The sequence below is a fragment of the Strix uralensis genome, chromosome 12 (assembly GCF_047716275.1).
Source record: "Strix uralensis isolate ZFMK-TIS-50842 chromosome 12, bStrUra1, whole genome shotgun sequence".
NCBI classification, from domain to species: Eukaryota; Metazoa; Chordata; class Aves; order Strigiformes; family Strigidae; genus Strix; species Strix uralensis.
In genome coordinates, this window is record NC_133983.1 from 22312882 (window position 1) to 22323370 (window position 10489).

The 10489-nt window shown below is 53.6% G+C and overlaps 1 protein-coding gene across 1 annotated transcript; it reads right to left on the bottom strand.

Annotated features, from left to right (window-relative positions):
- Nucleotides 1-293: 293 nt before the first annotated feature.
- Nucleotides 294-9212, bottom strand: IRF8 (interferon regulatory factor 8). The gene is made up of 9 exons (XM_074881680.1): nucleotides 9197-9212; nucleotides 7356-7530; nucleotides 6017-6200; nucleotides 4917-5005; nucleotides 4322-4433; nucleotides 3960-4007; nucleotides 2974-3360; nucleotides 2536-2651; nucleotides 294-1479 (listed from the first exon to the last, which is right to left on the bottom strand). The coding sequence occupies exons 2-9, from the start codon at nucleotides 7527-7529 to the stop codon at nucleotides 1303-1305; spliced, it is 1287 nt and encodes a 428-aa protein (XP_074737781.1). The 5' UTR covers nucleotide 7530; nucleotides 9197-9212; the 3' UTR covers nucleotides 294-1302.
- Between the last annotated feature and the right edge of the window lie 1277 nt (nucleotides 9213-10489).

Below are 10489 nucleotides of genomic sequence, written 5' to 3' on the forward strand. Positions count from 1 at the left end.
CCTTGGGGCATCACAGCCCAGGACTGAGAGCTAAGGGCACCCAGGTTCATGCTCCCTGGAATGAAGGCCCTACAAGCGATACCCTTCTCCTCCCTCCACATTACAGCATTTTGGCTCATTCCCCTCCTGCCCCAGAGATGAAACCAGGCAGTTACAGAGCAGGAGGGAGGCAACAGCAGGGGCTTAACACAGAGCCCAGCACTGGGGCAGGAGTAAGATGGAGAGACCAGGCTCTTCCCACCAGATACACAACATCCCACTCATCACAACCAAAAACCCCAGTGCAAGAGAAATACAAAATATAGCACTTTAATTGCAGGAAGATAAAAAAATTACAAAAAAAATTAAACCTCAGGCATAAAATAAATAGGCAGCTTAGTAGCACACACAGATGCAGTCCTGGTTTGTGTTGGCTGCAAGGCACAAGCCCCATGCTCAAGCAGCTCCCCGGGGGTGCACACACAAAGTATGTTAATGAGGATTTACACATGGATGCCACTGCCTGGTCACGCTTGGGAGAGACCAACATGTGCGTTTGGGAGGGTGAAGCCAACCTATTCATGCTATGCTGCAATCTTTAAAATTAAAGATATTATATTTATATAAACTCTGTCTCTGGTTTGGAAAAATTAAGATTCCTAGATTCTTATATTCATCATTTACATATATAATCTCTGCATTGGTTTCCAAGTTTCAAAATACTTTGGTATTACAGACAAACATATAGACCTCAGAGCAAAAATAAAGAGGAATTTGAGAAGGCTCTCCTTGGAAGGCGTACCCTAACCTCCATCAGCAGGACTCTAGGAAAAAAAACCACTGGTTTCTGGAAAGAATTTCCTGCATTTGAGCATTTTAAGGCTTTTCCAAGAGTCACCTGCTACCAAATCACTATCCTCAGCAAGGTTCGTGTTGCAGACTGCTGGGGCAGGTCGTTATAGCTGTTGATTTTCAGTTCTGCTTGACTGGCCATTAACAAAGGCAACACAAAACACTCCCAGCCCCAACCTTCCCACACAGCTCAGACACTCCCTCCTCCCCCACCATTAGAGACAACAGTACACCAACTACCTACCCTGAGGGGTACAAAACTCATTTTTATCAGTAAAGTGTCCGCAGGACACACTAAGCATCCAACCTACTTTCTCATGGCAATTTTTACTGCTGTGTTTATACAGACTCTGGACTGGAAACAGCAAAGAACAAGAACCAACTTGCCAAAAGGGGAATTTAGGCATTAATGGGACTGAACTGGGTCTAGATCAACCCAACCCATCACATTATGTTTGCAGAGAAGGAGGCTCAGACAGCAATCGGTTGGTTTTCTCTGAAGAGTGGCCGCTGGTGCGTCCCACAGATGTCCTGGAAGATCCTGTACACCTGGTCGTGCTGTGTCTCATCAGCTATGGGGAGCATGGGGCTGCTGTTGCAGGTCTTCCCAGCCTCCTCCACCACCTGCCTGACACTCAGCTGCTCTACCTACACAAAAAAAAAAAAGTCATGAGGACACTGAATGAAAAGGAACCTCTTTGGGTGTCTCCTGCTGCTGCCATGTGCCCCCACCAGCGGGGTATGGGGTGGGAGAGATACAGCAAAGTGGTTGTGCTCAACAGACCCAGGTGGCCAGGTCCAACTCCACAAACCACCTTGGCACAAGCACCTCTAGGAGAAGAGGAGCAGTCACAAGAGCTCCTCTCCCAGCAAAGCTATAGAGGGATGAGGACAGGCTGGGGGACATCCCAGCAATTGCAGTGACCCTCTGGTGCAGACACCCAAGGCAAGAAGAGGTGACCAGCTCAGAAAGTTGTGCAGAGAGGCACAGGACCAGTCTCGGAACTTGTAAAAAACCCCTCCAGGACCTCACGGACTTGGTGGGTCTCTGCTTCTCAAGGGTAGATGCAACACCCTCCCTGTGCCCTCCATTCCATTCCCTGCTGGCCCAAGGGGGCCCCACACTGGCTGCAGGCTCCAGAAACACCCTATGCATCACCCCAGGGGCTCTGAGATCCCAGAATTGCTTCAGCTTCTCCAGGGAGAAGTTTCTGGCCAGAGCCACAGGGACCACCCCTCTCATCCCATCCCCTCCTTCATCCTTCTGAAGGTTTCCCAACCCCGCTGCTGTGCGCCACAGTTGTTCGCCACCATTCACCAGGCTGTCCCTTAACCATTCCAGGGATTTATTGCCCCATTTCCCACAGGGGAGGACAGCAGTCCCAGTGCCAAGAGGCAGGAGCAGGAAGAAAACAGATTTCCTCATGATTTAGAAAAGCTTTTGCCATTTGGGAGCTTTGTTTGCAAACATGATCTACCCAGATTAAGCAGTCTGACAAGCAACAGCCCAAGCACCTCTCAGGAGACTGTAGATAAGCCAATCCTCACGCCACACCTGCCACCCCACCAATTCAGGCACCCAAATGGTCTGTGGCTCCAGGGGTTGGAGCTAGAACCCTACTTGCAGGGGAAAATAAATGGGCAATATGGTCCAGACAAGGGGGAAAATTCAGCAGCAGAGCTCCAAAGGGCAGCTCTCCGTACCTGGACGAGGATGAGCTTACACCGCAGGGGCACCGCATCTGGGAACTCCTCTCCGAAGCACAGCATGACTCTGCTGTCTGGGAAGCGACCCTGGTTGTTGTAAAACTGCTGCAGCTCTGCAAGGAGAGAGGCACAGCTGGAGGCTGCCAGCCTTTGCTACACAGCTTCAAGACCAAGCACCCTGCCATGGCAGACAGCTGTGGGCTCAAGAGAAGCCAGCTTTGTTGTACAAAGCCTCCAACCAGGAGGAGTTTTCTAGTGACACAAGACACCTGGTTATTCCTTCCCACATCCAGTACCATCAGTTACTCATCCAGAGCACTTGGGTAATATATCAGTGAGGGACAGTGATGACTCCAAAGTGCTCCAAGGCCAAGGGCTCCACCCTTTCAACCCCACCAAGTGGATGAAGAGAAAGAGTGAAATGCTCCTACAAACCTCTGAAGAATAAGTTGGTGTCAAATATCTTCACCACCTCATCCCGGTCCAGTTTGTTGGGCCTGTCCTTGTAGACCATGATGTTCCCACTCCAGAAGACCCTGCCCTGGCACAGCCTCTTGATGAAGATGCCCTGCTTGTTGCTGTGCAGCAGGACACCCCTCTCCAGGTGCCCAAAGAGCTTCCTGGTGATCTGCTTCTGGCGGTCATTCTGGATGGCGTCAGCTGAGGGGAACCGCACGTGCTCCAGAGCATCTGGGGCGTAGAGCTTCTCACCATGGCTGGAGGGCTGGCCAAGCGAGATCCGGCAGCCCTCAGAGCACGAGGTGGTGATGTGACCCACCAGCCTCCCGCCGTAGTAGAAGCTGATCACCATCTGGGAGTAACCTGGGGGGGGATGGGCACATACACCACCCATCAGAAGACAAACCCTGCCTGCTCTTCACTGAAATGCCCAAACCCCATGAGAGCAGCAAAATTTCCCAAGAGCAAGTCTCACTTGATGGAGGAAACCTACTTGCTGGAAGACATCTCCTTCATCACTCAGCCTGGTAGCAGTGCTGATCAGGTTGATTTAATCAGCACTGATTTAATGGTTGGACTGGATGATCTTCAAGGTCTTTTCCAACCTTGATGATTCTGTGATCAGCAAGCAAGAGCTCCTGATACTGAGGCCCTTCCTCCTGCCTTTGCTCCACACTTCCCTTGCTGCAGACAGATCTCCCCATGCCAAAGGTCCCAGCACCCCAGGGCATCCCCCCAGGCCACAGCTGTGGCCACAGGACAACAGGCAGGATGAGTCCCTGCTCAGTGTGCAAACCCTGTGGGTACTCAGGAGGGCATGGGACCTCCCAAACCAAGAGCAAAGCCTCCCCCAAGGCAAGGAGGGGAATCAGAGCTGCCTTCTGCCACCACACACATGAGGCCAGGCCTCAGAGGGACATTTGATGGCCACAGCCCAGAACCAAGCAGAGGAGCTGCCTTACCTGAATGATGCTGCTCATAGCCAGAGTATCCGTTCATCAGGGGCAACGCTGTGGGCGGAGAGAAAGCCAAGCTGAGCCTACATGCCCAGTTCCCAAACCCCAATACCCCCTCTACCAGCCCCCAGTTTTCTCTCAGGCACATCAGGCTTCCCAGCTCCCACACAGGAGATGCCAGCAAATACTCTCAGGTGGATTTAATCTTGTGCAGTGCACACTGTTGGGTGCCTGGTACCAATCACAGTGTTCATAACTAGTATTTTGAGCATTCTTAATAAGAAAGATTAAATACAACTGTTTTCCATTATGCACTTCTGCCCCAGACAAAAATCTCAGTCCCAAACACCACACAGTCAGCTACTTACCAGGGCTGGGCTGCTGCACCCACCAGTCAGGTATCGGGGGGTTTCTGCAGGTCTCCTGGGGGGGTGAGGGGCTTCTCTTGATGATGCCCAGATAATCGTCTACACAGGGGGGCTGTGCAAGACCAGACACCAAGATCAGAGCAGGTTCTATGCCACAGGCAGCTGCTGCCCTGCGCCAAGACACTTGCAGTGCTCAGAGAGGGTCCAAACAGCAACGCCATGGGATGCCAATGAATTTTTTTTTGTTAGAAAGATTAAGTTTGGCATTCCCCAGGCCATACACTCCAACACCCTCAAGAGCTACTGAGCAGAAGCAGCCCAAGGTGACACCACCAAGAAGGGGAATGAAGCTGCGAAACAGCCTCTGTCCCCCAGCAAAGGTCTCGCCTGCCTGAATGCAAATCAAAAGCAGAAGCCGTTCATCACAACCACGTCCTGACGCCCAGGAATGAGCTGAAAAACCCAGCGCTGCTCACCAGGCCGATCCCCAAAGCTTTGCAGATTGAACTTTAGGAAGACAACACTTTAATCAGGCAACTCAACACCATCAGTCCACCTCTGGCCAAGGGGACCTGCAGCCACGGTGAGGACTTACCTCTTTAATGAGGTCATCAATTGCAGAGGAACTGCAGTCCATCTCCGTGACATCATTCAGGCCGCTTCCATTGGCAACACCCACTTTGCCTGCAAGGAGAGGCCAGGATGCAGTGAGGCCACACACCTCCCCCAGCCACGGCTCGTCTTGCCACTGGGTTTTAGAAACCCTTTGCCCCGTGAAAGTTATGAAACAGAGAACCACAGCACAGCCCCTTGGTGGGGCTCACAGCACCCTCCTGCTCTACCCAAAGCTGCTTTTTGGGACCAAAAACCAGTTTGCAATCCATCACCCCAGTGCGCAGCGACCAGCAGCAAGGCAAATCAAAAATCTGGCTGGTAACAGAGACAGAGCAGAAGAGAAGGGTGTTTTGGTTTTTTTTCTGAGCACCCCAGAGACTGAGGCTGCTGCTTCTCCTTTTTCCGCCAGCCACCCCGAGCGCAGTCGTGCTGCCGGTGGGAACCTGCAATGCCATTTGCATAGCAGCAGCGAGCCCCTTGTGTGAACGTGGCTGGAGGAGACCGAGATGCTAAAGGCAGATTTCCTGACAGCGAGATTTTTTTTTCACAAGTTTTTACTTTAAAAAAAAGGAAAAAGCACACACACACCTAACCACAAATAGAGATATACTTAGCGCAACCTGCACCGCACCGGACATCGCAGCAGCGACTGCTCTGTGAAACTACTGCTAATCTAATCACTGCTGGCAACAGAGAAGGGATTTATTGCAGCTCCCTGCCACCCACCCAGGGCAGGCTTTGGGAGGACAAGGGGTTGGGGCTCAAGTACTGCTCCAAGCAGAGAAGGATTTTGGATTTACCCCTACAACATCCTTACAGGATGGAAGCTTACAAGATGCTGCAGTTATCCCATATTTCCTAAGCAGCTGTTTGAGGGGGGAAGAGAAAAAAAAGCCTGTTCTTCCTACTCCCCTCCCTGCCACCACAGTGACACAGGGGACATCTTCTGCAAAGCATCACGGCACAAGAGAGCAGAGTCTGGCCAGGAAGCTCCGCTCAGATGTAGGTCAGTGGCACAAGCCTGTGGTTACCTGCAGGACTGACTTGCACTGGGGGTCAGTCCCTTATCAGGGCACTCACATTTCTGTTCCTCCTCTGGTACAATCCTGTAGACCTTGTAGGGCTCGGAGATGTCCAGCTGGGACCTGTCTGTCACCTCCTCAAAGTCGGGGCTCTTGTTCAAAGCACAGCGCAGCCGTGTCTTCCACGTGGCTGGCTCCGCTTTGTCACCTTCTTTGAACTTGCCTTTGAAAACAGCCCAGGCCTAAAACAAAGCAACAAGGACAAAAAAAATAATCTTCCACGTGAGCTCTGTAAACTCCCCCAACCCCAGCGGTAGAGCATTTTGCATCTTGCTCTCCTCGCCTCCCTCGCACCCTCTCAACCATCCCATGTGTATTCGCCATTTCGCTCCTAGACTGCAGACACGTGCAGAGCTGCCGCACGTGGGGACGGGTGTTGGGCTGCAGAGCAGCACCACCTGCCCCGGCGATGCACCCAGGTGCAGGAAGGGCTGCAGCACCCAAGTTTTAAAACGCAGAGGGTCAAAGTCATAGTACACGGCTTCATCTCTTCAGTGCCAGGAGCTGCGGGGGACGCGAGGAATAGCAGCTGAAGCACTGGTGTTCCTAATGACTTGGTAACACCCCAATTAAAAAAATAAAAATAAACTTCATTTTCTGGCTCCTGACTAATAAATGAAAGCCAGTTTCTTTTTAGGAGCAGTACATCATTTGTGCTTTTGATGGGAGAGTACATTTTACCACTGAAGGGAGACTGCAAAATATATATTATTTTTAAATATGCATATTTATTGTATAGATTTATATTTCCCAATGGCTGAATTCAATGCCATCCTCATCACTCAGTGCTTCCAAACCAGCTGTCACCGCCCTGAAAGTGAACTTGCTCACCAGTACAATTATTTGAAATTGGAGGCAGAGGGAAGGGAATTCCTGGGGAAGAGCCTGACCTTTTCAGTTAGGGATGGAATTTTCCAGTTTTTCCCCAAAACTGGAAATCCCCCCCCCCCCCTTTCAGTGAAATCCAAAACTTCCTTCCCTCCTGCAAAGTCTTTTCGGGTTTTTTTGGTAAATCCAGCCTTTTATCAAGAACAGGCTGATAAGAAGTTTAGAGCAGGTCAAAAGGAGCACATCCAGCTTCTTCTCATGTCAGACCAGGATTCAAACATGCTGAAAACAAACCTAAAACTGGTACCAACATTTGGCAAAAAGGAACAAACACCCCCAAAAGAGCCTGGGAGACCAATTGTGGGGTGAAGCATCTCCTGCAAGGGTCAGAGATACAAAACCCTCAGAGAACATGGACATCTCCCACCAGTGGGACTGTCAGCAAGGGGAAAAACAGCATCACAGAGGCCAGAAACTATCAAGAAGGGGCATTAACCATCTGTCCCTACCTTGAAAATAGAAGCATCCACCTCCTGGTTGTAGTCCTGCTTCCCGGCGTGTTTCCACGGGATGCGGAACATGGTTTTCTCCTCATTTTCCCAGATGAGCCCAGGGTACAGCTCACTGTCGATCTGCTCGATCAGCCACTGCCGGAGCCGCCGCCCGCCGTTGCGGTCACACATCCTGGATGGAACGGGAGGCCCAAGCCCTGTTAGCTCCCCCCAGCACTGTCCCACCACAATTGGGGTCCAAGGGATCACGCCATGCTCTGGTTTGCCACACGCACAGCTGGTAGTGGCACTGCCTGCAGCTTTCAGCAGTGCAGGTCCTACATGTCAACCTCTATACATTAAAATCCCCCTTCTTTCATAATAAAAAAATCAAGGTAATTTTCTAAGAGTCACTACAAATCCTTCCTCCAGCTCTGTCAAAGCTTGGCTCACAGAAACAGGCTGATGGTGCTCAGCTTATTCCTTTTTTTTTTTTTTGCTGTGGGATATGTCACATAAGAAGCAGATGGATGGGGATTAAATGACCCAGTTGTGCTGTCACCTGAGCAAGCAACGCTTGGCCACCCCGGGGCAGACACCCATCAGTGTCTGTAGGAGACAGGAGCCAAGTGCTGTCCCCAGCTGGTCTTGGGGTTTGCCCCAGAGTTGATGGCAGCCCCTCTCGCCAGGCACTGCCTATTTTGGGAGGCATAGGGCTGCACAACCAACCCTCTCAAACAGAGGACCGATGCCAGGATGGAGCAGGGTGAAGTCAAGCCACCCTTGCTGGGGACCTTGGGTCATATTTAGCCAAAACTGCTGGGTGACTTCATGAAGGACCCGTGAGGAAGCTTCTCCTACCCAGCTGGAACCAAAGTGCCAGGCTCAGCCCTCCCAGCACCCTCCGTTACCTCCATGGCAAGACCCACAGAGACTTCAGGGGTTGGTGGCCTGGCAGAAGGAACCAGCAGCCCCAGGATCAGCCCTCCAGGCCTTTTGGGCTCACGGCCCTCCTCCAAATTTTACAGGACTGCCTCTCCCTCATTTTTTTTTTTATTTAATGCCCCATGGGAAGGTTTTGGGGAGAAGACAAGGATGCTCCCAACACAGCCTGAGACCTGGTGGTCCCTGCTTTGCCATGGACTCATACCAGCTCAGTGCCACCCACTTCTGTCCCTCCTCCATCGCCCTACTGTTACACAGTAGGACACACAGACCTCCCTGGCCAGCCACAACACAACCTCTATTTTTAGGGATGGTGATAGCTCAAACCACCAGCCAAAACAACACCGAGGGCAGAGTTCTGGATCCCAGCTACCCCTCCAGAGCTGGATGCCCCAAAGCACGAGCCACAGCTCATCCCCAGAGGGACAGGGGTACACAACAGCCCCTCTGCAGGCTCCCACACCAAACACCTTGCACCTGAACTGTGCCAGGATGAAGAACCTCAGAAACACTTGCTGAAAGGGGACTCTCTTCTAAATCAGACTATTTTCTAGGAAGCTTTCTCCCATAATGGGCAGAGGCCAGAGCTCCACTTCCCCTCCACAGAAGACTGGACAAGCTCTTCAGGAGTCCTTCCCACACTGGGACCCGTGCACCGACCCCACGCCAGGAAGGACAAGCAGCCACAAAACTTGCCTGTCAGAAGCAGCACTGCACCATCACCCCACAGCCTATCACCCTCCCGACCCCACCGTGCTCCCCGTGACCCCACCGCTCTCAGCATCCAGCAGGCTCAGTCCTCGCACCTCCCATGACCGGGGTGGGCTTGTCGCACCTCCCCAGGGTCCCCCCCCCAACACCCCGCAGGCAGCACGAGCCCGGTGCTGCCCGGTGCTGCCCGGTGCTGCCCGTACCTGCCCTCCACGCCGCTCCGCGCCGCTGCCCGCACCGCCTCCTGCGCCCGTCTTTTATAGCGGCCCCGAGGGAGCGGGCCCGCCCCCGGGCCCGCCCCCGCACCTTCCCGCCAATAGTCAGCCGCCGCTCCATGCCCGCCCCGCCCAATGGGGAGCCGTCTCTGTCTCCGGCGGCCCAATGGGAAGCCGCCCGGAGGGGCGCGCGCGGCCGGCGCCGCTTTCTCTGAAGCGCGCGCCTTTCCGAGAAATCAGCCGGAGGGGCGGGGCGAGGGCGGGGTGGGCGGGGAAAGGGGCGGGGCGAAGGGCCCAGGGTGATGCCCCGTGTCCCCCCCGCCTGCAGCCCCAGGCGGGTCCGTCCCCGGGCTGAGCTCAGCCCTACCAAGACCGGGACATCCCCAGTCCCAGACCAGTCTCAGATCGCTCCAGTCCCAGACCAGTGTCCCCAGTCCCAGACCAGTCTCAGATTGCTCCAGTCCCAGACCAGTCTCCCCATCCCATATCTCTCCCTCTCCAGCCCCAAACCAGTCTCCCCAGTCCTAGATCAGTCTCCCCAGACTCACACTGGTCCCTCCCCAGCTCCCGACCAGTCTCCCCAGTCCTAGATTGGTCCATCCTCAGTCCCAGGTTGGTCCATCCCCAGTCCCAAACCAGTCTCCCCAGTCCTGTATCAGACTCTCCAGTCCCAAACCAGTCTCCTAGTCCCAGATCTGTCCATCCCCCATGCCAGACCAGTCTCCCCAGTCCCATATCTGTCCTTGCCCACTCCCAAATCAGTCTCCCTGGTCTCAGATCAGTCTCCCCAATCCTAGGTCAGTTTCCCCAGACTCGGACTGGTCCCTCCCCAGTTCCAGATCAGTCTTCCCAGTCCCAGACTGGTCCATCCTCAGTCCCAAACCAGTCTCCTAGTCCCAGATCAGTCCCTCCCCAGTCCCAGACCAGTCTCCCCAGTCCCAGATCGGTCCATCCTCAGACCCAGGTCAGTCCATCCCCCATCTCAAACCAGTCTCCCCAGTCCCATATCACTCTCCCCAGTCCTAGATCAGTCTCCCCAGTCCCAGACCAGTCTCCCCAGTCCCAGATCAGTCCATCCCCAGGCAGTTCCCTCCCGCATGGACCCCAGGTCCCGGCTCCGTCCCTCCCTGGCTGCCCCAGCAGTGCCCAGCAGCCCCAACCCAGCCCAGACGCACCCAGCCTGGGGCCACTGGCCGTAGCAGAGTGTAAAGGACCATATGCAGCCTGACTTCAGAGGGGTTTTTCTGGGATTACCAGATTACACACACATTTCTTGGAAGA